Source organism: Lineus longissimus, chromosome 12, assembly GCF_910592395.1.
Source record: "Lineus longissimus chromosome 12, tnLinLong1.2, whole genome shotgun sequence".
Lineage (NCBI taxonomy): Eukaryota > Metazoa > Nemertea > Pilidiophora > Heteronemertea > Lineidae > Lineus > Lineus longissimus.
The window spans coordinates 3,756,242-3,782,965 of record NC_088319.1 but is presented as its reverse complement, the minus strand read 5'-3'; the positions used below and the strand labels follow the sequence as shown (position 1 = coordinate 3,782,965).

At 41.8% G+C, this 26,724-nt stretch overlaps 1 protein-coding gene across 1 annotated transcript; it reads left to right on the top strand.

Moving 5' to 3' along the window:
- Positions 1–1,077: 1,077 nt before the first annotated feature.
- LOC135497150 (sacsin-like) lies at positions 1,078–26,655 on the top strand. The gene is made up of 9 exons (XM_064786887.1): positions 1,078–1,228; positions 2,162–2,316; positions 3,792–3,886; positions 5,056–5,166; positions 5,610–5,757; positions 6,087–7,356; positions 10,511–10,761; positions 12,700–23,627; positions 24,020–26,655. The coding sequence occupies exons 2-9, from the start codon at positions 2,181–2,183 to the stop codon at positions 24,308–24,310; spliced, it is 13,230 nt and encodes a 4,409-aa protein (XP_064642957.1). The 5' UTR covers positions 1,078–1,228; positions 2,162–2,180; the 3' UTR covers positions 24,311–26,655.
- Positions 26,656–26,724: the final 69 nt, after the last annotated feature.

Genomic DNA, 26,724 nt, shown 5'->3' with positions numbered 1-26,724 from the left:
TGTAGGCTAGTCACTCGTCGTCCATTGTCCTTGGAGCAGGAACAAGACTGTCGCCAATCAATAGTGATATCAAAATGTGTCAAGTGCGCCAACTCACCGAGATTCAATGAATCCATAATGTTAATAAGGCTGTCATCTGCGCGGATTCATCGAATCTATTTTCAAGTATCTTATTCAGGCTTACTGGACTTTGCGCAAAGAAAGCCACGCAACGCAACGAGAGCAACGGTCCCCAGGTGTATTTACATTTATACAATACACAGCCTGGTCATCCTAGCATCGTGGTTACATGGGGAGTTATCATTGCAAAAGTATAGGCCAAACGCAAGCTCAGTGGAGTCGATCAAGCTAGCACACAAGGTTTTGGACTGGCGGTCGAAGCGATGGAATACTACTTTTAGACACAGGTGATTCATTGGCAGTTAAAGGGACAATTATCTTGTCATATTTAGGTTAGTTTGGAATATGAGTTTGGCTAAGTTCATGGTGATGGATAGGGGGCGCCAGCATCTAACTGTGCATATATTGACTGCTATGGTCATAACTTCAATTGAGTGGCTACAAGTGCAAATCACTGGGACTATTATCTTGTGACATGGGGATGGATAGATAGCGCCATCGCGACGAATGGAAGGTATATGTTAAATATTGAGGTAAACAGGGGGCTGAGACCCGCACAACACATGAGTATTTCTCAAAATCGAACCCATGACCGAAGCACTACGCAACCCTAGTAACTATCAAGAATTGTACCTATAACCAACGCACCTCACCATCACATTGAGGAGAAATATCCTGATTCAAACCATGGCTTACGTACTTGAGGAGTTTAAATCCCAAGAATCGAACCCATGACCAAGCAATACACCATCCACAATACTTCCGCCGTGTTAGCCCGAAGTTTGTTTAAGGATGACAAAATGGCGGGGTCAAAAATAATGGTCGCCCCCCCATTCTGCTCGTCGCAAAGTCGTGATATACGATAGTTGGGACATCCGCCCTAGGATTCACCGAATCTATTCAGTTGGAATACTATATAAGCGCTATTCAATGATTCCGCCGTACTAGTCCCATCCAGGCACCAGACTGAGTGGATTTTCAATATACTCTGCCACTCGATAATCAGGATTTACTGGTCTTATGGACTTAAACTAAAGTTGGTAAAAGAATCAGTATGCTGTTTGAGAATGTCGCTTGCCTTGAAACCGGCAGTTTCACACATTGTAAGGTAAGACACCACTAGAGCTGTATATGATACAGACAGATTTCAGAACTTCCGCTTTCCTTATTTCATTTCATTGATAGTGTCGCTGTTGTTATATCATGATACCTGTAGGCCTACCGTATTATAATGTAATAACTTATATTAATTGTGTGAGCAGAGAATTTACTTCCATCAGTACAATGTAGACCTACAATCCTTATAGGCCATGTGCTAGGGGTCCACATTCAGCCCCCCCCCGCCCCCTCCCCCTCCCAAACTGAACTTGGTTGTATTTTCTTGTGTAGCCTTGGGTCCTACTATTGGAAAAAATGATGTCGACGGAAATATTACCCAAAATTTCCAGGCTCACCCATTTCAAAACTCCGCCAAACGCACAACTCAGCTAGGGGTTTAGTAAAGATTTTGAACCTCCCCCACTGACTCGGGAGTGTATTTAGGGTTTTTATAGATGTGTGACCCAACCACTGACTTTGGAGTGAGTTCAGGGATTTAAAAAATTTGGAACCCCAACCACTGACTCTGGAGTGTATTCATGGATTTTATAGATTTGTGACCCCAACCACTGACTTTGGAGTGTATTCAGGGATCTTATAGACCACTGACTTGCGAATGTATTCAGGGATTTTACAGATAAGAGGAACATCACAGACAAATCTACACTCCTGGCGCAGTGGAATTGTGATGGTGGGATATCATCTGAGTTGCTGAGGTTTGACTGGGGGGTCAACAGACTTAGCGCTTGTGGATGAATTCTATTTTGAAAATGTTCAAAGTTATAAGCCTCTGCAGTCTAGATGTATTTTGCCCTGTACTTCGCAAAAAGCCAATGCGAATCTTTAAAATGCATCCTTTTGATCACTGCCTTCAGTATCTTTCTATAACTTGTGTTCCCAGTAACTAGCAGTTTCATAAATTTCCTCTATCATGTTATTGCAGGTAAAAATAAGTTGCCAATATGCCTAAACGCAAAATATCGAGTGGATCCACGGGGAGGAGGAGTGAGCATGAACAACCAAAGCGACAGGCGCTGCATGAAGAGCATGGTGTCTCCAGATTGGAACAACTGCACAGCCCAAGTACTGCAGATGAAGGTACAAATTCTGTACATTGATATGGGGTGGTTTAAAGGGGGACTATAGGCAGGAGCAGAGGGGCTAATTTGGCCATCTTCAGGTGACTGATATACACAGTTAAGGCCCCTAGGTCATTTCAGATTCAACACTAAATATATTCCTCTTACAAGAGTCAATCATTTTGATGTACTGTGAGATGTGAGAGACCCCTATTGGTGACTTTGTGTAACTTTATCTTGCCAGGGCAGCGTGTTTGAAATCGGTTTCCATCAATTTCGAGGAGAACCGTTTGTCTGATCAAATTCATTTTTGGTATGTACGTTGGGGGTGACTAGAGGAAGGTTCCTTTCGAAAATGGGCTTGTTCCGATTATCAATATGGCCACCAGGGCGGCGTGTTTGAAATTGGTTTCCGTCAATTCCGAGGAGAACCGTTCGTCTGATCAAATTCATTTTTGGTATGTACATTGGGATGACTAGAGGAAGGTTCCTTTTGAAAACGGGCTTGTTCCGATTATCAATATGGCCACCAGGGCAGCGTGTTTGAAATCGGTTTCCATCAATTTCGAGGAGAACCGTTCGTTTGGTCAAATTCATTTTTGGTATGTACGTTGGGGGTGACTAGAGGAAGGTTCCTTTCGAAAACCGGCTCGTTCTGATTCTCAATATGGTCACCAGGGCAACGTGCTTGAAATCGGTTTCCGTCAATTTCAAGGAGAACAGCTTGGAGGATGGAATCAATTTTTAGTGGGTGTAGGCCTAATGCAGTTTTGTAAGGGGAAGGTTCCTTTCGAAAATCAGCCGATTTGAAATTCAATATGGCCACCACGCTCGCATCCTCAAAATAGGTTTCCACAATTATAATTCCCATATGCAAACTAGCCACTCCACTAAGCCAACTTCACCATTATCTCACCTTCAACCTTAATAGGCTGAGGGGTTATGCTCGCTCTGCGATGCTATTTTTTCACTACAGATAGTGAAAATGAAACGACCGTGGAAAATGAAAATCTAATTGAAATCAATGTTCCAGGGTTTTTGGATATCTTGGTTTTGCCAAGGGGAGTCGAGCTGGTTATTTTTAATAAGATGGTCGGCATAATCTCCTCGTAACTTTTGGACACCAGTTCAAGGGGGATTATAGGCAGGTGCAGAGGGGCTAATTTGGCCATCTTTAGGTGACTAATATACACAGTAAGGGCCCTGGATCATGTCAGATTAAGCACTAAATATATTCCTCGTAAAAGTGTGAGTCATTTTGACGTACTGTGAGATGTGAGAGACACCTATTGGCGACTTTGTGTAACTTTAACTTGCCTGCCTAGCTGCTGCCTATATTGTCCCTTTAAGATAAGTTTGGATTCCATATGAGGTCCAAAATGGCATCTGGTCTCCATAGGGGACAGTTTTCAGAATCGATTAACTTGCATGAGTACCCCAGGCCTGTGAGTCCCCCTTCCCTTTTGGCTCACAACTCCTCTATTGACCTTTCAGAAGATGACCTATCCATGAAGTGGAAGAAACCGACATTGATAGATACCCTGAAGGCTATTCTCAAAGATTATCCTGCCAATGAACAGATATTGAAAGTGAGTGGTACTACATGTATTATTCAGTAATTTTCTTCTTTCAAAAGATTTTGACTTTATATGTGAGATATCTTTATGGGCAATAAAAGATTTGAGTTCGTGCTAGATACTTTTTGACTCACCGTAGGGGAGTCTATACAACACTGCTGCGTCCGTCGCCGCCGTCGTCTTTGTCTGTATTCTGTTTAAAAAACAGTGGCACTTTTCTCAACCGCTAGAGCTATGAACTTGAAACTTTGTACACAGGATTCCCCAGGTCAGGGGACCTCTGACAATGAATATTGGTCCGATCTGATTCTTGACTTGGCCACCAGGGGCCCAGAAGTGGACACCTAAAATGTGTGATATCTCTCTTATGATCAAGTGACTGGTTTTCGAAAATATTTTATAGTAGGTTCTCCTAGCAAGGATACATCACATATCGTACGGGTTTTTGATTTGACCTAATTTTCAAGGTCACAGAGGTCAAATGGCGTAAATTGGCCGTTTGAGCGTTACTATGGCACGTTGATCTGATACTTGACTTGGCCACCAGGAGGCCAAAACTAAAAAAGGTAAAAGTGCCATATCTTGTTTTTGATGATATTTTTATGGTAGGTACTCCAAGCAACGATACATCACATGTCATTACGACTTTGGTTTGACCTATATACTATACACGTAGGATGTTTCGTATGTTTCGTAACCAGGAGGAATTATCTTTACGGTGAGCACAATGGCCCTTGGTCGTTTCATTGTTTAGATAAATGTGATCCACATATATGTTGAAAGGTGGCATCTCTGTGTCTGTGAGCAAACTTCATAGCATGCGTGATGTTTGAAGCTGTATTATTTGCAATTCACCATGGTTTCTGCTTTAATCTTTGAAAAATATGATAGTGAAAAGAACACATAGTCACTATAAACATTTTTTGCTCAATGTTGACATTTCTAGATGCTCTACATGTACAACAAAATTGTAAAAGAACAGCAAAAAAAGTTCTGTTACTATGTTTGGGATGAAAGAAGAAACCGAGAGCTACAATAATGTCTAATGAAAGTAGTTTTGAGCAGTAGGATGACTCGTTAAATATTTTTTATCAAAATTATCTTTTTTTAAACGAAAATTATGCCATTGCATCAAAGAGTTAACATTTTATTGAAATGTGCAATTTGGAAACTTTCATTAGGAGCTGATCCAAAATGCTGAAGATGCTGGTGCCAAGACGATAAAGTTCCTCTATGATGAAGAGGAGTATCCAAGTGATGGCCTGTTTGAAGACAAGCTCGCTGCATTTCAGGTCAGTTGAGTGCGCACCGAGGAGTTGGGAATGATTGGGTCACATCGGCTGATTTCTCGCAGGGCATAATGAGATCCCCATGCCGGTAGCCCACAGAAATAGATAAAATAAGTCTTTCATTTTCACTCTCGTAAATCTGTTCGATGGAGAGCTATTTATCACTCCCCGTAAACACGGAAGTTTTGGTGTTCAGTCCTAATGAGATGATCAGTGTTTAGCTCTTTAACATACAAAGAGAAAAGCCCTAAGATTACCTTTGACTTAAAAATATCACCAAAGGAGATTCAATTTATACAATGTACAACTTTCTATGGCCATGGCCTGAGATTGAAAAGATTCAGCCAAAACAGGTCTATGGTGATCAGATAGAGACCTGCCTCCGGATATTCTCTGAAATTCTTTGGTATTCTGTGTTATCACCGATTTCAATTCCTCTTTTACAGGGTCCTGCGTTGTATGCCTACAATGATGCCATGTTTTCTGATGATGACTTCAAAAACTTGGTCAGCATACAAAATAGCAGCAAGTTAGTGGATCGCTCCAAAGTTGGGAGGTTTGGCCGTGGATTCAAGTCCGTATTTCACATGACAGGTAAGGACCCAGTTCATGGCCTGATCAAATTTCAGCAGGAAGAATCATCATTACTCAATGATAAAAAGGGTCTCGGCATCTGGGGGTAGTTTTGGCTCGGGCGTCAAAGGGTTGCCGGCCCCATGAAGCCCCATATGGAGCTCAGTGGGGCTAATTTAGATGTGGCAAGTTGGTGAAAGTGTCCCTGGGACGAAATAGACATGCCATAGTTAGACAATACAGATGGGATCGCCAAAAATATGGGGAGTTGAATATATGGAAGTCTAACTATAGTAGGCAACTAACAGCTTTGTTCATTGCTGTGACTGTTCAATCAATTTCTATTACAGAGTTACCGTGTTTGCTAAGTGGGAAGTACCTTGGTAAGATAGACCCAAATGTAGAAGATGAATCACTCATGCACAAGCATTCCAAACTCTTACTCACTCATCCCAATGAGTTGAAGCCCTATCTGGGAAAATTCAATTTCACTGAGGCTACTTGCAAGAGTGGATTGTACAAAGGAACTATATTTCGCTTCCCCTTACGCAGGGTTGGATGTACTTACAAGGTTTCAGATACTGTTTACACACGTGAAAAGATCACCAATATCTTTGAGACACTAAAAACGCAGGCATCAATGAACCTCTTGTTCTTGAAGTCACTTGAGTCGATTGAGGTATTCACCAGAGAACCAAGTGGAGAACAACAATGGAAATTTTGTGTGAGTGTCAAAAACGTTACCGACCCAAGGCTACAGGAGCGCGGAAAGTTTTTTAAGGAGATCGACACCAAGTTGCCTAAGACCGAGCGCCATTTGACCTACATGATCGACATCAATACTTTGACTGGTCGTCCAGTTGAGGGGACATCTCAAAGGTTTCTTGTTTGTTATTACTACAACAGTGTCAATGTGTCCGAGACTTTTGAGAGAATGTTGCGAGACAAAGACTTGAGTAACAACCCCATTGTCGGTGTAGCAATGCCTCTTAAAGATAATGCATCTGACCACTGCTTGCCAGTCAGTGAGGGACATTTGTTCTGCTTCTTGCCATTGCCTGTAGATGGGAAAGCTAGCCCAACAGGTCTGCCAGTCCATGTGAATAGCTTCTTTGCTGTTGATTCGAAGAGGAGTAAGATTGAGTGGCCAACAGACCAAGATGGGAACCTGGATCTGGAAGACATGCCAACAGAATTAAAGTGGAACCATTGTCTTGTGACAGAGCTTCTACCAGTGGCCTATGCAAGGCTTCTGCAGGATGCAACCAAGGATAAACATGTTTCAGGTGACTCCATCTACCAGTATTTTCCAAGTGTCAAGGAAGTGGAGGAAAAGTGGCGGGAAATTCTGCTGCCGTCCTTCTCCAGAAGAGCTCTGAAGATGCCTCTGTTCCCAACAGTTGGTGGTTGTAATGAGGCCTCTGTCATGTTGGATGATGCAGTGATCTGCCCGCCAAGTCTGAATGAAGAGCTCCGATGTGTCCTTGTGAAGCTGTTGGTCAAAGCTGGGAAGAACGTGGTGTGCCCTCCAGAACATGTGATGGAGGCCATCAAAGAGTACTGCAGCCCAGTGGAGGCAACGTCATGCTATGTTCGCAGTATATTGAAGGAACATCATTGGTAAGATACATAAAGGTTTTTGCAAACTTCTTACAAAGGAATGCTTTTTCTACCTACAGAGGTGCCTTGCCGTAACGTAACGTACACACTGAGTGACTAGACTGAAGAAGTTCAATTGCATATCGTCGCAGGTCCCAGTTTAATGTATATTATTTATTTCTGCGGTTTACTTAAAGGCCTACGCTGTTCGTTAAAAATTTTGAATTTGTGATTGAATTTGAATACTTTCAATTGCGTAAATACATACTCAATATAATTTTCCGCATTGCCTTAGTGTAGAGAGATATACAAATACTATTAGGTACTATAAATACTATTACTATAAATGCTATTACTATAAATACTAATTTTCAACAAATTGATATTCATGATAGCTGCACTACGGCATTGTGTATTATTATATCCGCACTTTCGGAGAAAGTTCGGATATATTGTTTTTATCAGGATTGTCCGTCCGACCGTCTGGCCGTCTGTATGTCACACTCTTGTAGCTCTCTACATTCTGAACGAGTTTGCCTAGACATTTCATATTTGGTGTCTACGTGTATCGGATGAATATCAAGGCCGAGTTCGATAATGGCTGATTTCGCACTCAAGATGGCCGACTGTCGGCCATTTTTTTGTAAAACTTGCAAATGCCTTGTGATCTCTCTACATTCTGAACGAGTTCACCTAGACATTTCATATTTGGTGTGCACGTGTATGGTGTAAATATCAAGGTCAAGTTCGATAATGGGTGATTTTGCATTCAAGATGGCTGACTAGTGGCCATTTTGTTGTAAAACTTGGAAATGCCGTGTGACCTCTCTACATTCTGAACGAGTTCACCTAGACTTTTCATATTTGGTCTCCACGTGTATCGGGTAAATATCAAGGCCAAGTTCGATAATGGCTGATTTCGCACTCAAGATGGCCGACTGTCGTCCATTTTTTTTATAAAACTTGCAAATGCCTTGTGACCTCTCTACATTCTGAACGAGTTCACCTAGACATTTCATATTTGGTGTGCACGTGTATGGTGTAAATATCAAGGTCAAGTTCGATAATGGGTGATTTTGCATTCAAGATGGCTGACTAGTGGCCATTTTGTTGTAAAACTTGGAAATGCTGTGTGACCTCTCTACATTCTGAACGAGTTCGCCTAGACATTTCATATTTGGTGTCCACGTGTATCGGGTGAATATCAAGGCCAAGTTCGATAATGGCTGATTTCGCACTCAAGATGGCCGACTGTCGGCCATTTTTTTATAAAACTTGCAAATGCCTTGTGACCTCTCTACATTCCGAATGAGTTCACCTAGACATTTCATATTTGGTGTGCACGTGTATGGTGTAAATTTCAAGGTCAAGTTCGATAATGGCTGATTTTGCATTCAAGATGGCCGACTAGTGGCAATTTTTTTGTAAAACTTGGAAATGCCTTGTGACCTCTCTACATTCTAAACGAGTTCACCTAGACTTTTCATATTTGGTGTGCATGTGTATCGGGTGAATATCAAGTTTCATAATGGCTGATTTCGCACTCAAGATGGCCGACTGTCGGCCATTTTGTTGTAAAACTTGCAAATGCCTTGTGACCTCTCTACATTCTGAACGAGTTGGCTTAGACATTTCATATTTGGTCTCCACGTGTATCGGGTGAATATCAAGGCCAAGTTTCATAATGGCTGATTTCGCACTCAAGATGGCCGACTGTCGGCCGTTTTGTTGTAAAACTTGCAAATGCCTTGTGACCTCTCTACATTCTGAACGAGTTCACCTAGATATTTCATATTTGGTCTCCACGTGTATCGGGTGAATATCAAGGCCAAGTTTCATAATGGCTGATTTTGCATTCAAGATGGCTGACTAGTGGCCATTTTGTTGTAAAACTTGCAAATGCCTTGTGACCTCTCTACATTCTGAACGAGTTCACCTAGACATTTCATATTTGGTGTCCACGTGTATCGGGTGAATATCAAGGTCAAGTTCGATAATGGCTGATTTTGCATTCAAGATGGCCGACTAGTGGCAATTTTTTTGTAAAACTTGGAAATGCCTTGTGACCTCTCTACATTCTGAACGAGTTCACCTAGACTTTTCATATTTGGTGTGCATGTGTATCGGGTGAATATCAAGTTTCATAATGGCTGATTTCGCACTCAAGATGGCCGACTGTCGGCCATTTTGTTGTAAAACTTGCAAATGCCTTGTGACCTCTCTACATTCTGAACGAGTTCGCTTAGACATTTCATATTTGGTCTCCACGTGTATCGGGTGAATATCAAGGCCAAGTTTCATGATGGCTGATTTCGCACTCAAGATGGCCGACTGTCGGCCATTTTGTTGTAAAACTTGCAAATGCCTTGTGACCTCTCTACATTCTGAATGAGTTCACCTAGATATTTCATATTTGGTCTCCACGTGTATCGGGTGAATATCAAGGCCAAGTTTCATAATGGCTGATTTCGCACTCAAGATGGCCGACTGTCGGCCATTTTGTTGTAAAACTTGCAAATGCCTTGTGACCTCTCTACATTCTGAACGAGTTCACCTAGACATTTCATATTAAGTGTGCACGTGTATGGTGTAAATATCAAGGTCAAGTTCGATAATGGCTGATTTTGCATTCAAGATGGCTGACTAGTGGCCATTTTGTTGTAAAACTTGGAAATGCTGTGTGACCTCTCTACATTCTGAACGAGTTCACCTAGACTTTTCATATTTGGTGTGCACGTGTATCGGGTGAATATCAAGGCCAAGTTTCATAATGGCTGATTTCGCACTCAAGATGGCCGACTGTCGGCCATTTTGTTGTAAAACTTGCAAATGCCTTGTGACCTCTCTACATTCTGAACGAGTTCACCTAGACATTTCTCGCTATAGAAATAGACTATCCAAAATAACAATAAAAGCCACTCCAATCATCAGCTTCCTTCTTTACTATTCTATTCCATTCCATAACACTACCAGCAACCTGATTTCACCAAAGTGCGGTGCCTCTAGTTGGATTTAACTTGACCACAAGTAATTACGAACGGTGTACCCCTTTAATAGACTTTCACATCATGTCAAGCCGCTGTGTCCTTGATGCATTTGTTTTGGGTAAATTGCTAGTTCTGGTAATTTGTTAATTGGGTAATTTACAGTAAAACACCAGTCCTCTCAATTTCAGTTACAAGAAGCTGTCTAGACCAGAAAAACTCTGTCTTCTGAAGTTCCTCATTGAAGACAGTGCATTCAATGATCTGAGTGGACTGGAGCTGCTTCCAGCTGATAGCGGAAAGTTCCTGGTCTTCTGCCAAACTAGCAACCAAGTTTACATCATTGACGATGAAAGAAGAAAGTTGTTGCCAACACTGGAAGATTTGATGCTCAGTACCAACCTCGATTCCGACCTTGAAAGAAAGTTACGAAATTCTTGTGGTAAGTTAATTTGTGTAATAGTGACTGTAAAATCGTCGTCGTCGTCTTCTCAGGCATTATGGCCCAGCTTGGTCTTTGCCTCGATTGTCCATTTAAAATTTCAGGAAAATGAAATGTTTATGTGCATTGAAAAACCTTGCTAGTTTTAAACTCTTCGAACACTGCAAATTGGGTTTAGAAAGCATAATTGTTCCCTCCAGAGAACTTCGTCAGTCGACTGATAGATGGCATCATTGCTGACGATCATGTGCTGGTGTAAACACATGATCTTATCCGTTTATCCCAAATATTTTGTAGTTGGTGGCGTCTTTTGTCTCAGTTCAGGTCTGGTTTGTTTTCCCTGATGTAGATGGACTCTTTTACCTCTACCCCAAACCATCTGGCTTGCTGGTCGAGAATCTGGAAGTTCTCCATATTGTAGTTTATGACCTGTGACGTCTCTCAGGAGATTTTTGGACTGTGGGATTATCAAAATAAAACATATGGTATCATTGTATCAACTGAAAAGGCTGAAGACATTGTCAACCAACAACAAACAGACAATGACCTTGACCTACTTCTTTTCGGACTTTTGCCATTGAAACTGCGAACGACTTCCATGTTTATTTTAGCTCACCTCTGGGGAGCTTATACGATACCGTGGCTTCCGTCGTCTTCCTTGAGCGGAGCACGTTTCGTCATCGCAAGGGCTAGATGGCTAAAACTTGGTGTGATGGTAGCATTGGGCAATATGCCCAGATGCATTAATCTTTTTCGTGATATACCCTACTTTCTGGCCTCCAGGCGGCCATCTTGGAATTTTTTGTTGTTGCCTTTTTGAAGCTAATGGTTGTATGTAGAGTGACAACATTTTTATGGTGGGTTTATCTAATAAGGTTTAATGACATATCAGCCGGATTTTTGATTTTACCTACTTTTCAAGGTCACAGAGATCAAAGTTCACTAAATCATCGATAGGTGGCACGTTTCGTTTCGATTTGAGCTAGAAGGTTCTAAACTTGTGAGGACATGTATCTAGGGACCCTCTATTCTACCCCAAAAATTTTTCCCGCTCAGACTTCAAATGTGGCCGCCAGGCGGCCATCTTGAAGAAAAATAAACAAAGTCGGATTGCAAATTTTATTTGATTGTATATCTATGTACTCTCTACAACATCACTGATTTTCAGTCAAATCCATCTACCAATATGGCCACCAGGCGGCCATCTTGAAAATTAAACAAAGTCCTATTACTCCGATACTAATGATCGGATTACAAAACAAACTTCATGTGATTATGTATCTATTTACTCTTATCAATATCCCTAAATTTCAGTCAAATCCCATGAAAAATATGGCCGCAAAGCCGCCATCTTGAAAATCCAATGAAGACCTATGACTCCTAAACTGTTGAACAGATGTCAACCAATTTCCATGTTACATGTACACTCTTCAATAACCCTGAAATTCAGTCAACTTTATAACCAAAATACTAGACTTTATGGTACCAGTAATTTTCTGTTGAGCCAGTGAGCCGAGAAGAATGATATTATTCAATGGAATCAAAACTGGCGAAACTGGCCAGAAACTGTTCTCCCCAAATCCACTGCAAATGACATGCATTACATTACCCGAGGTGAGCACATGGTCCCTGGACCATTTCATTTGTGTTACCATTCTTCTGTTGACCTTGTTCAAAATCAACATATCGAGCTTTTACATCTCATCAGTTTAAAACTTTGGCACACTTGCATCTTGTAAGTCAGTGTTACAATACACATTGTCAGTGACTGGAATACACTCCTATATTCTATATTTGAAGGGACTATTAAACAATGAGAGTCAGAATTATGGTCTGTGAACCATTTGATTTTATTTAATTAAATGTAGTACCGGTCTGCAGACAGTTATTTGGTATAATTACATTTGCAGTATTGGGTTATAAAATGTTTTATTTCAGGACAAACACAGCTGAAAGTGTGTTCCAATGAAGATTGCCTGGAACTGCTGTCGAAGGTGTTTCCAAATTCCTGTTCAGAGGAGGTCACAATTGACTGCTGCAGGAGGGGGATTTATAGCCATCTAACCCAAGAATGGTTGAAACTGTTGTGGCAATTCCTGGCCAAAATAGATGGGGATTTCCCGAGGAGTTTAGAGAAGGTTGCAGAGTTGCGCATTCTCCCAATATGCAGTAGGTCCAAACTAAAACTTGCGAAACTGTCTGGCAATACTGCCTATGTAGTTCAGGAACACCTTAGAAAAACCCTCAGCAAGGAGGTTTCACAATTGTTGCAGTATTTTGGTATTCAGGTACTCAGTGCATTACCAGATTATGTTCTGCACCATCCCCAAATCTTTGATGGCGACTACATCTACCAACCACACCCAGAGTCTGTGATGAGAGCAATCATCAAAGGTACACAGGTCCCCAAAGCACAGGTCAGCCTAATGGCAAAGGACTTCAACACAAAGACAACTATGGTTCAGAGGAAAGTGTTCCGGGGCTTTCTGCAACCAGCTGTTGACTCAGCAGACAGGAATTTCAAGGGTCTTCTGAAACAATTGAAGATATTTGAAACCATCGGAAGATGTGGAGAGAGTGGCAAAGGCTCAGCTTCAGTGGTCGACATTGGTGTTGGAGTTGCAGGCTATGACCTGCCAGCAAAGCCATCAAAGGACTTGCTTGATCTGACTTCACAGGATTCTCAAGCCCTTGCACAGGTCCTAGGTGTCAGAAAGTTGACTGAAACAGAGATTCTTGAAGAGATTATCTTTGACGACATAAGGAAACACCTCTGGTCACAGGCTGACTTGGAAAAGGTGATGAAGCTGGTTTTACAGAAGCTGGATGTCCATTCGAAAAGTGAAACATTCATCCTACGATTGAAAGGATTGGCATTTCTCATGGATAATGGAGGAAACTTGAGGAAACCTGAGGAAATGTTTGATCCTGAAAAAGAGGTGTTGAAGAAATTGTTCATTGGAGAAGACAAATTTCCAGGGCCTGCTTACTCAACATGTCTTGTCGCTTTGCAGAAATTAGGGCTCAAGATTGAAGCTGACATCACCGGTGATGACATTCTTTCTTCAGCTAGCCTAATTCATAAGAAAATTAACTTGAAACACACTTCACCTAGTACCAGTGAGTTAGAAAAGAAGTCAAAGACTATTGCAGCACTCTTCCAAAGGAATCCACATTTGCAGTCAAATGCTGTTATAGCAAAACTCTGTGATATTGAATGGATTCCAGTACAGAGCAAGAAACCTTCATCATTCCCTTCCACGGTTCACTGGGAGAAACCAAACAAACTCTTTGCTAAGCCCAAATCAGTGTATTCATCTGCCCATGTCAGTGTCATTGGCCTGTCCTTGCCAACAGTTAAGGCTGGTGCATTCCCGGATGAGGTGATAGAGTTACTCGTTAATGACCATCAAATCCCATTAGAGAGTATTATCTCTCACCTTGGTAAAGTGGTGAAATCCTACACAGCATCCGAGAAACCTGCTTTCATGAATATGGCCTGTGATATGTACAATGCAATGAAAGACTTTGACGGGAATGTGGTTGTTGATGAATTACAGAGACAGAAGGTTGTGAGTTGGCTGTGGCATGGGGATGGATTTACATCAGCTGACTGTCTGGTTATTGGTCAGATGAGTGTGGCAAACATGCACCCGTATGTCTACAGTCTTCCACCTGAACTGCTTCAATTCAAAAACTGGCTCTTGCGTGTTGGTGTAAGAAAAGATTTGAAGCTTGCTGCGGTTCTCAAAGAGATACAGCTATGGCACAGTGACAATCCATCAACTACAGATGAAAGAGTAAGAGGTGATGAAGATTTGGCTGTTCGAATCATCAATAAAATTGCAGAACAAGAGGTACCGGATAACGTACAAGGAAATATCTTGGTGCCAGTCAAAGGTGGAAAGGGTTTGACATTATTACCAGCCAAGGAATGCACTTACTGTGACACTAAGATGGACACGAGTGAGTTGTCTACCTTACAGAAGTCCTTCCAAGAAGATGAAGAAACAATTCACTACCTGCATCCTGCAATATCTAAAGCCAATGCAACGTCCCTTGGAGTAAAGTCATTGGATGTTGGTAGACTTTTTGATGGCTCCGGATTTGACTTTGAGTCAGAGATAGAAGAGTGTGGTCAGCATGAACCTCTTACCAGGAGAATCGCACGTCTCCTAGAAGAGAACTATCGTGACGGGCTTGTCATTCCAAAGGAACTGGTTCAGAATGCTGATGATGCTGGGGCCACAGAAATTAGATTTCTGTTTGATGAGAGACAAAATAAAGAATATTGCACAGGCCTCTTGGATGATGGAATGAAGATATATCAGGGCCCTGCTCTCTGGGTGTATAACAATGCAACATTCACAGATGAAGATCTGGCAAACATCAGAAAACTCAGTGGTGCTACAAAGGAGGAAAAAAGAGACAAAATTGGACAATTCGGACTTGGGTTCAATGCTGTCTACAATATCACAGATGTCCCAAGTTTTGTCACACGAGAGTACATTGTGTTCTTTGACCCTCATTGTACCCATTTGACCAAAGTTCTGAAGAATAATGACCCGGGATTAAAGATTAATCTGTGCTTAGGTACGAGTCGAATGGCACTCCTGAAAAAACGGTTTGCCGACCAGTTCAAACCATATGATGGCATATTCAACTGCAGCATCAATGAAACAAGTGAGCAGAAACGATATGATGGGACCTTATTCCGCCTCCCACTTCGCCCACCAGGAGCACAGAGTGAATTTAAAAGCCGCCAATATTCCGTGTCAGATGTGAAAGATCTTTTGCAAGGTCTAGTCAGAGAAGCTAACAAACTGCTCCTCTTCACACAGAATGTTAAAAGAATTGGTATCTACCATATTCCTGCCAGTGGCTGTGAACCCTCCTGCCCTTTGCGCCTCTTCGAAGCTGAATGCAGAACATTAAAGATGTTCAAGAGATTACCGATTCCAGGAGGCAGTGATGATTCACCATGTGGAATACTGAAGGTAGCAGACATGCTGTTCAAGGCGGAGACACCGCCACCAAAGGAACCATTGCACTCATCTGGTATGATTGAAACAACATCAACCATCTTCCCTTACAAAACGTGCAAGGGGAAGGATTGCTTTAAACTGAATGGAAAGTCTTCTAATCAATGGTGGTTGTTGTTCAGTTGCATTGGTAAAAAGGCTTCACTTGAGTTTGGACGAACGCTGAAATCATGTAGTCCAGTTGCTGGTGTTGCAGTGAAGTTGCACAAGACTGCTCGGGAAGTTTATGAACCTCAAGGCTACCCAGATGGTGCACCATTGTTCTGCCACATGCCCATGCCATCTACGATAAAAAGTGGTCTTCCAGTGATAGTCAATGGTAGTTTTGCATTGACTTCTGACCGGCAGCATCTCTTGAAGCAGACTACAGAGGATTCGACCAAGTTGAACATATGCCAGTGGAATGAAGTTTTGATGAAAGATGCCATTGTTGAAGCATACCTTGGTACCTTAGAACAAGCTACTTCCTTCATTGATGTGAATCATTGTGACCCTTACTGCTTATGGCCAGTCAAAGAGACATTGGATAGTTCGTTTCAGCCATTCTATGAATGTTTCTATGCTGAGATCGCTACTGGTCAAGGTAGAAGTCCAAAGATACTCAACAGTGTGAAAGGTTGGATTGATTTTGGGCATGCTGTATTCTTAGATGAGGCCCTTGCGCGGTCTCAACTGAAGGAGTTGGCACTGAACCTGGTACAGAATTACCTAGACAGCTGTGGTCAAGGAAAGTGTGCTGTTGTCCTACCTGAGAAAATACAGCAAGGGTTTTCCAACTTGAAAATGGAGACATTCACGCTGCTGCAGTTCTATGAGCTTGCGTTCTTCCCTACGATTGGTAAAGTTGAAAATCCAGATAGAGACGAGCTTGTAAAACTTGCACTGATTAAATGTAAGCAACGGGATGGGCTAAGACAGTTAGTACAATCAACAGCATGCATTGCTGTGATAGCTTCATCTGACAAGTTTCTCAAGCCAGGTGAATTGATCTCCCCTACCGGAGAATGTGGAAAACTGTACGGCATGGAAGATGAAAGATTCCCAAAGAACGTCTTCTGCGAGGGAGAACATTTTGATGTCCTGAAGAACTTGGGAATGGCTGTTGATGAGATCCCATGGGAGGAGGTCCTACAGAGAGCCAAGTCAGTGCATGGGTTGCAAGCACAGAGTCGCAGCTCAAGAGTTAGTGCTCTGCTAGCTTATATTGAAAGAAAGCTTCATAAATCAGAACCAGACTCAGATATTTCAACAAAGTTGAAAGAGATCAACTTTCTTCCAATTTTACAAAAGCCTCCATCTTGTCCTTTGTCTTGGAAGGGGGATGACTTAGAGCATGGTACAGTAGTGCCTGCAAATTGTCTTTATGCTCAGCGTCACTGTCAGTTGATTGGTAACTTATATTTGATTCTTGATGAGGAACAGTGTGGGGTGCAGAGAAAACATAAAAGGAAGACTTTCAGGTTACTTGGACTTGATCAGAAATTGCCATCTCTGAGTGATGTGATGAGGACCGTTGATGAGCTGTCCAGACAAGTAGTAGGAAGCCAAAACAAAGACATAGAGACGTACAGTCAAAAGGTCTATACTTACCTCGATGAGTATTGCAACAGCGACTGCAGAATAGAGGAGGTGAAGAACCTGCTGAGAGGAAAGAGATGTGTCTTAGTGCAGAATCATTTCATGGAGCCAGAAAACATTGCCAGTAATTGTGACAAGAAACTTCGTGCCCCACCATATCTTAGTTGTGTTCCACACGCAATCCTCTGGTTAAAAAACCTACTGAAGGCCCTTGGAATTAGAGATGAGTTCAATTCTGGTGACTACATTGATGCTCTTCATCGGATCAAGGCAGAAAATCTGACTGAAGATAAGATCGATATTGTTCGGGATATTGCTGAATGTCTGAGTATATGTCTGCACAGAGAGCAGCTTGCTGAAACCAGGCCCACCCCAGCAACACCAGAGAAACCCATCCTGCTACCTGCTGATATTCGTGGTCATTCCAAAAGAAATAATCAGCTACTACTCTTACCTGTTGGTCAGATGTGCCTTCGTAAAAATTTGAAACCATGGCTTACAATTTCTGATCAGAACCTCAAGTATGTCCACCCTGCTATTCCTCACAAAACCGCAGTTGACTTGGGAGTTAAATCAGACTGTGAAAGCATTGTTGCAAGCCTGGGGCATGGATTTGGACAGCCATTTGGTCAAAAAGAAAAACTGACTACGCGAATAAAAGGGATTTTGCAAGGATATCCCTGTGATGAAGGTGTTCTCAAAGAACTTCTTCAGAATGCAGATGATGCCGGGGCTACCGAGTTGAAGTTTCTCCTAGATCATGAAGGACAAAATGGAGATGAGGTTATGAGCGAGGCCTGGGCAGAACTACAGGGTCCAGCCCTGTGTGTACACAACAATAAGCCATTTACCAAGAAGGATTTGGACGGCATTTGTAACCTTGGCCTTGGGTCCAAGAACACTGACCCGACGAAGACAGGGCAGTATGGCATAGGCTTCAATAGTGTCTATCATCTGACTGATGTCCCGAGTTTCTTCACCGATGGTGAAGAAATTGGACGAACTGTTGGTATCTTTGATCCCAACTGTAGATTCATTCCTGGTGCAACTACTGAAAACCCTGGCTGGTGCTTTCAGAGGGAGGACTTAGCAAAGGCCACAGCATCTTTCCCAGGTTCCTTCTCAGGATATCTTGATGACAGATTTCCAGTTGAGGGAGCTACAACATTCAGACTGCCCCTGCGAACTAAGGAATCTGCCGAAAAATCTGAGATAAGCAGTAAACCAGTTACATTCAAAGACATTGAATCATTTTTTAGCAAGCTACAAAAAGAAGCATTTCAATGCCTTCTATTTGTTAACTCAGTGAGGAACATCTCTTTTCTCAACACAAGAACAAAAAAGACCTATTGGGTGAGAGTGACGATTAGTCCTGCTGATGAGTTAAAATTGGCAGTCTTCATCAAGCATATGAAGAGAGTTTCTGCTGACTTGAAGAAAGATCAAATGGCTTTGAAAGATGTCGCCTATCAAGATGTAGTCTACACACTGACATTTGAGGATTCAAAGAAGAGAAAAGAGGAGTGGTCCGTTTGTCAGTGCATTGGATTCAAAGATGGCAACATCCCTCGTGATGTCCAAGCTGCTTACGAAAATGCAGATATTTCCCTTCTGCCACGTGGAGGTGCTGCTTTCTGCAAAAACCAACCATCTCTGAGCAAACACGGACACAAGATGTTTTGTTTTCTTCCACTGCCTCTTCCTCAAGACACCAATCTGCCCTTTCACATCAATGGCCATTTTGCACTGGATGCCAATCGTAGGGGGCTTTGGGGTCTGAGTGAGCATTGTTACAGAACTGCATGGAATAAATTGATCATTGAGGAATGCATTGCTAAAGCGTGTATGTCATTGGTAAACATTGAATGTGATCATCTCAAAAAGAAGATGTGCCCGTCACCAGCAGACCTGAAAACGCTGTACTCACTATTTCCTCAGGATAGGGGTTCACAGAAGGAAGGGTACGAAAAACACCTGACCTCAGCTTTCTACAGAGAAATGGCATTCGCTGAGAGTGCGTGTCTTGTAGCTGTGACTATGCGTGACCAAACAACTGAGTTTGAAGGCCGGTGGTTCACAGTTAAGGACTGCATTGCAGGAAATGTTGTCTTTGACAAGCCAGACAGTGAACCTAAGATGGAACATGATCGACAGTGGAGTCGAGAACTGAACATACCATTTTCTTCTACTTCATTAAAACTCACAGTTGCAAAAACACTTAGCAGGCTAGGTTACAACATCTTGGAAGCTGTCCCACAGTTCATATTCAGAGCATTGAGAGTTGTTGGTGAGGATGTCCAACAAGTATCTCGAGACCACATTCTGAAGTTTATGCGGCAGTGGGAAACTCATCCAGAGAGCACTCTTAAAAACCTGCCACAACACATCAGTGAGTCTCCTTTCATGAACATTTCGAACCTGGTGAAGATAATCAAGTATTGCTTGCCACAGGATTGTTCCCTGCCACAGGATTGTTCCCTGCCACTCAGTGGGCTACCACTTTGTCTGACCAAAGATGATGTACTGCGTGTGTTTGATACAGGACACCCTGTATTTCCACCAACATTCTCAATGCTGATACCGGAACGAGCTGATCTCTTTGTTAAAAGCGATATCTATGCTGTAGTTGTTGGTCAGGTTAGCAATGACAAATCTGTAAAACAGTTTTCCATACATGACTTGGCACTTCTGATTAGAGAAAGACAAGAGTATCAGCATTTTCTGCAGGAAAGGCCCCTGGAATTGGATATATCTGGGGAGGAAGGTGAAAGACTTGGGAGTTGGTTGCAGAACGTCTGGAAGCTTATCAAACGAGAACTTGGAACTAACATATCAAATCCATCACTGCTACAGATCGCGTTACATCCCATACGTGATTTCTGTTTTATCCCAGCCTACATTGAACCAGCAAGTAGGTATGTCTTGTACAGAGTCGAACATGCAAAACAAGTTGTCCACCCCACAGACAGACAGTCCGCATACTTCATATACTTCAGGGATACATGTATATTGCCCTTGCTGAAGAAACTTGGAGTGCCAATGCTTGAGCTGACACTATGCACAGAAGAAGATGCCATTCATACAACAAACATGTGCATGTACAAAGAGATTGCAAATGAAATTGTGTCCCATCAAGAAGATGGTGTTGGAATTTTGAACGCCCTTTGGCACCTTCATCAGCAAGGTTTGCTCCAGGTAACCTGTAAGAATGATGCAAATCTCCTTCTAGAGTACTTCTCAAACTATTTCCATGAAAATGTGAGAAATGTGTCTTCAGATCGAGGGTTAGCTCCAAGCCAATTGTTGGCTCTCCCCATTCACATAACAGTTAATGGGAGCATAGTATCCTTAGAAGGATGTACAGTCTTCCTCATACCTCGAGGGATTCCGAAGGCAGGTTTGGACAATTGTTTTGCCGACAGAATTAATAAGACAGAACAATTCATCTATAAGGGGAACAAGAAGTTAGTAGCCATGTATGAAGATTGTGGATGCTGCAATAAGAATGAGGTTGAGATCTATGTAGAATTGCTTCTTCTAGAAATAAATTTCTGTAAGTTTCTTACTGAGGCAGAGAGGCTTGAACATCTGAAGTTCATTGCCGATGATATTCTACCTCGATTGGACCAACAGTCAAGCAAGTACGGTGCCCTGATGGCTGCTCTCCAACGCCTGCCATTTGTGACAGATTGTGAAGAACAGCTGCAACGAGCAGAGAAGTTGTACAACCCTAAAGTTCCGTTGTATGCAAAGATGGAGAAAGAATTTCCTTCAGAGGAATTCCTATCTGCGAAACTTCTTGATCTCCTTAAGAAGTGTGGTTTGAAATCAACTGTGACTGCTGATGAACTTCTGAAGTATGCCGAGATGGTTGAGACCCAAGCTGAACCAACAGATGAAACAGTGCAGAAGTCAAAACTGATATTTGAAGAATTGGAGGTCATGGCTCCCGAGCCAACAAAAGACCAACTGTTTAAGATGAAAGTTATCAGGTTCATACCTGTTGAGAAATGTGCTTCAGAACTGACTAATCTTCATACCCAACACTTGCTGCTACCAGGCAGTGCAGGTGCATTCACGTGCTTTCAGGATAGCATGCTTTATGAAGAATGTGACAAATGTTGGACAGTTGCAGCTATACTGCCTACTTGGATAAAGGCATCTGACAATGTGACAGACTTATTGAGAAAGCTCGGGGTTCACCACCCTGTGCCAGTAAAGACTGTTGTAGCGCACTGTACTAGGTTGTCACAACACCTGTTTTCCAGCAATATGGCACAAAAGTCCTCAAAGGATGTGATGAAGTACATGACAGTTCTCTACAATTATTTCAAAGAAAGTAAAGACTCTCTCGAAGAAAGTGATTATAAGGAACTCGGCAATGCACCATGCATCACTGTCGATGAAGGTCAGAGTTTGATCCATCCCTGTCAGGTCTGCCCTGAGTTACCATCTGATCTCGAGATGAAGCCATACCTCTACAAACTTCCACGGGACCTTGGGCCATATTACGATCACCTGTTTCGTCAACTAGGTGTCAGAGAGCAACCAGATTTTAGGCACTACATGGCTGTTCTGAAGGTCATTCACGGGGAATGTGAAGGTGGTGAGCCTGTTCTGGATTGCAATCAAGAAAAATCTGCGAAAGAGGCCATAAAGTATTTCATGCAGCGGATGCAGAATGAAGATGATCCCTCACTGGAGCCAAATGATTCCCTCTATCTCCTCAGCCGCAAGAAGACCCTTGAACGATCGACCGACATGGTTTTGGTTGATGACCCTAGGCTGCTGCCAGACAAGGCAAAAGAGGTTGACTGCTGGCAAGTTGTAGGCGACATACCTGACTACACAGTCCATCACCTGCAAAGGCTTCCAGAGTGCATCAGACCAAGATTTTTGTCAACTCTGATAGAAGAGGTCCTCGATGAAAGCATAACTTGTGTGGCAGTTCAAACCGTAGACAGTGGGGCAGTAAGTTGTTTCAGAGTTCGCCTAAAGAGTTCTCCTTTCCTCGATGGATTGAAGCGCCTGCTGCATCATGATGGGACAAGTAGAGGTGAAAAGATGGAAGTATTCGATGACTGCTGGTCCAAGCTGCAAGAAATATTGACCAATATCAAGTTCTTCACAGTGCCAAAGATTGTGACTCTCCTGCGTAAAAGAGGTACCTGTGATATCCTACCCAACAGTACGCAGGAGTCTAGTAAGGTGTTCATCAACATGACTGAAGGTTGCAAGGTCTACATTCAGCAGAATGAAGAGGAGATCATGCTGAACAGTGTTCGGGAACGAATTGCTGAATACATCAGCACCATGATGAGAATAGAAGGAGCAACTGCTTTGACATTGGTGAAGATCGTGTCACGTCCTCTTGACCTGATATCAGATACTCTTGATGATAGTCGCATAACTAGATATGGTGAGGGTACAGCTTCTTGTGAGCCAGAACTTGGCAGTTTCATTCCACTTGTTCAGCACTGCTTGCTGAAGCCAGATTTTGTGGTATTTGTGGTTGGTGAAATAGTTGGCTTTGAGCGTGAAGACCCCCTGAATGATGGCGGAGATGGTGCAGCGACTTATATGTATGCCAAAATCATACACCAAATCAGATCTGATAATGATAAAGAAGAGATGGGTTTCAAATATGAAATTGACATTGGTGACTCTACACTCATTGTCCCTGCTTCTGATCTCTACAAATTTACCAGGAAGAGGTCCGAGAGCCTCCAAGACAAACCATTCAACTTAGCTGAGGAAAAGAAGAAGATAACAGCAGACTTGAAGTATGCTTTTCATTCAAATTCCTTAAATGAAGACGAACAGAAGAAATTTCTGAAGAGGCTCATCATGAAATGGCAGATGGAAGCTAATGAAGAATTACTGCAATATATTGAAGATGAAGTTGGTAATTTGCAGAGGGAACTGAAGGATGAAAATAAAGCAAAAGGATCGACATCAGAGAGCCATTATCGTTGGTTTAGTTCAGGATATATCTTCAAATATGCGAGAGAACGTGCTCAAAAACACAGAACTCATATTAAAACATTCAGACAGCAAGAGTCTAGTGCGTCCAGTGATCCACTGGATTTCTCCTACTTGAGACACAGAGGCAAGAACCCTCAACCTGGTGAAGCAAAGAGATGGTTCAGGCAGGCTAAAGCTGACCTTGCCGCATCCAAGGCTGATGATACATGTAACGATGGTATTGAGAAGGCGTATGAATGGGCTTTGCAGAAATGCCATCAGGTGAGCAGATATTGATATCAAATTGACAGACGATACTGATTGCAGTATTCACAACAAGCATTTTTGACTTAGATTGAAATCCATAAAATATGATGTACATGTAGACTTACCACCATCCACGATACTGGGTGCATGATGAGTAATGTTGAGGGAAACCCGGGAAGAGCTTGAGTTGCCCTCTCTTATCACAGAAGAAGTGGTTTATCTGAGAATTGAAATTTTCCAACATAGATATTTAACAATTACACTACTAATGAGACACTGTACAAAATATATGAGAAATCAAGAGATAAGTTTTTAACAGTGAGGGAATTACAGAAAGGTTTTTCATTGACACATGTTTAGGTTTCTGAAACCCAAAACACACATTGCATTTATCAATTGAATTTCAGGCAGCAGAAAAGGGCCTGAAGGCTGCAGGCTACACCCTGGATTCGAAACGGCTGATCAGTCACAATCTACCATTGATTGCATCTTCACTGAGTAATGAAACGATAAGCCAGCTTGCCCTGAGCATCAGTGGGAAAATAAGTGATGGAATGTCCCTTCGTTACCCAGACAGGTTGTCGTATCCAAGAATCCCACATGACAGCTACGATGAAAATACGTACAGGCAGGTTTTTGAATGGACGAACGAGCTGCTGAATATCATCGATGACAATTTTAGAGTAAATACTAATTGAATCTTTCAAAGACGTAGCCAGGATTTCTAGAAGGGAGGTCGTTTGCCGGAGAGAGGAGCGTTCCAAATGTCAAGGGATTTTCATGGTCAATTTTAAAGATATCTTTCAGCACTGGTAATTCTGTATGGTCGACCTTGTCTGTGCCTAATGTCTTTAGACTGGTTATGATTGAGACCAATCGGAGAGAGTCATTGCAGTCAGAACAAACGTCCAGATTTAAATGCTTTCAATAACCTCTGGAAAATGTTTTGGCTTCATTCTGTACAAACATCGTGTTTTCAGTTTCTGTCTCGTGTATGTGACATACGCATATCAAACATACATTATATGATTTGGATGTACCTGCATGATAAGGTCATGCCGATCCACCGTCACTGTGTGTTGAGACTTTCGGACTGATTATCACCGCCGATAAGTTGGCATGGATAAGGTTTGTGTAGGCAATATTGGAATCGAGAAAAAAATGGAGATAAATCAAGTCGCTATTCAAACTCATGACTTCTTGACTTGCAAATCATGCCATGTGACCACCTGTGCCAATGAGGCTTGTTGGACGTTTTGAAAGAAGTTCATTTAAAGCAGATGTACTCATCTGATGATATGTTCGGTACTGTTCCCTGGTTTTCACCAATGCCATGCTCGAGTTGCATCGTTCAGATGGCACATCACATGGGTTTCAGATATCTCAAGTTTGAATCTCCGTTGTGGCTTGATTTTCCCCATTTTTTTGGTTTTAAGATTGAACCTTATCATCCAGGTGTCTCCTGGTTTCTGCAAATATTTGTGCGACTTTGTGGTGTGCACAAGTGGTTTGAAGTGAATTCTTTATATTAGTGTAGGATTAGTGTGCATTACCAAAGCAATATTTAGGTGTGTTATTCAGCTACAAGTATTTTAAGTATAAGGCAAAATATTGTATCAAAAATTGCTGCAAAGGTGTGTTCATGTATATAGGACACGCACAAGTACTGTATAAAAGTGAAGGACTTATTCCACTTTAGCGGGAACTGCTGGACAATGCAGAAAAACAGGCACTTTTAACAGGTGTTAGATTAATTTCAGCAAGAATTATTTTATTGATTCTTCGTGTGAGTTATTGGCTGGGCAATTGTAACCGACTGCAAAGCCTGTGGAATGTAGGAAATCGCGACAGTTGCCCACTATAAGGGATTGTGTCTTTTAGTACAGTTCAACCTGAGTATAATGAACTGTGCGACTTTGTGGTGTGCACAAGTGGTTTGAAGTGAATTCTTTATATTAGTGTAGGGTTAGTGTGCATTACCAAAGCAATATTTAGGTGTGTTATTCAGCTACAAGTATTTTAAGTACAGTATAAGGCAAAATATTGTATCAAAAATTGCTGCAAAGGTGTGTTCATGTATATAGGACACGCACAAGTACTGTATAAAAGTAAAGGACCTATTCCACTTTAGCGGGAACTGCTGGACAAGGCAGAAAAACAGGCACTTTTAACAGGTGTTAGATTAATTTCAGCAAGAATTATTTTTATTGATTCTTCGTGTAAGTTATTGGCTGGGCAATTGTAACCGACTGCAAAGCCTGTGGAATGTAGGAAATCGCGACAGTTGCCCGCTATAAGGGATTGTGTCTTTTAGTACAGTTCAACCTGAGTATAATGAACTGTGCCAGGGGTCCGGGAAAAATATTCGTTATAGCCAAATATCCATTGAGAAATAAATTCAAATCCTTCTCAAGCTGTCATTTTGGAATTGCATAATACCAAGAACTAATAAAGACTAGTCTTTATTTATTTTTGGTAATATCAACGACTTCCGAAATGATATACAGTCACACTGTTGTTCTAACCCTGCAGCCATTTCATTTCTGGTTTCGTGAATTTGGAACTTTGACGTACTTTTAATTTAGCGATTTGAAAACCCTGTAACGATAATTAGATTAGATTATATGAATAAGATTAGATTTCCTTTTCATGGCAATAGCAGATGTGTTCATGATTATCTATAAATGCAAAAAACACAAAAATATGAGACACACAGACATTTAATGGGTAGTACATTGAATGTCAGGGAACTAGAATGCTTTGTTCACCCTATTAAAGATTTTTATCACAATCAGTACAAGTAAGATATTGATTAGGTCTTGAGATCTTTATAAGCAGATTTTTGTCATAACCTTGTTCATTATAACTGGGTTTGTTGCAGCAGTCGGTGTGAACCCTGTACCCTGGAAACTGAGCATTGTCAAAATGTTGTGGGTCAAGATGGCAATTTGTAAGAGTTACACTGGACATCAACATAATTATATTGTAAAACCTATATAAAGCTTTTATATGCCTAATATTTTAAACGTAATAAATATACATGCATCTACACAGCGTTCTGCATTCTTAGATTGACAGTTCTGTCTGGGCATAATGTCACGATATGGCAAAA

What these genes read in the sequence shown, in the direction of transcription:
- LOC135497150 (XM_064786887.1), top strand. Translation starts at nt 2,181, where the DNA reads ATGCCTAAACGCAAAATATCGAGTGGATCCACGGGGAGGAGGAGTGAG. An exon ending in CCAATGAACAGATATTGAAA is followed by an intron (nt 3,887 to 5,055) that starts GTGAGTGGTACT and finishes AACTTTCATTAG; the next exon opens with GAGCTGATCCAAAATGCTGA. An exon ending in ACAAGCTCGCTGCATTTCAG is followed by an intron (nt 5,167 to 5,609) that starts GTCAGTTGAGTG and finishes CCTCTTTTACAG; the next exon opens with GGTCCTGCGTTGTATGCCTA.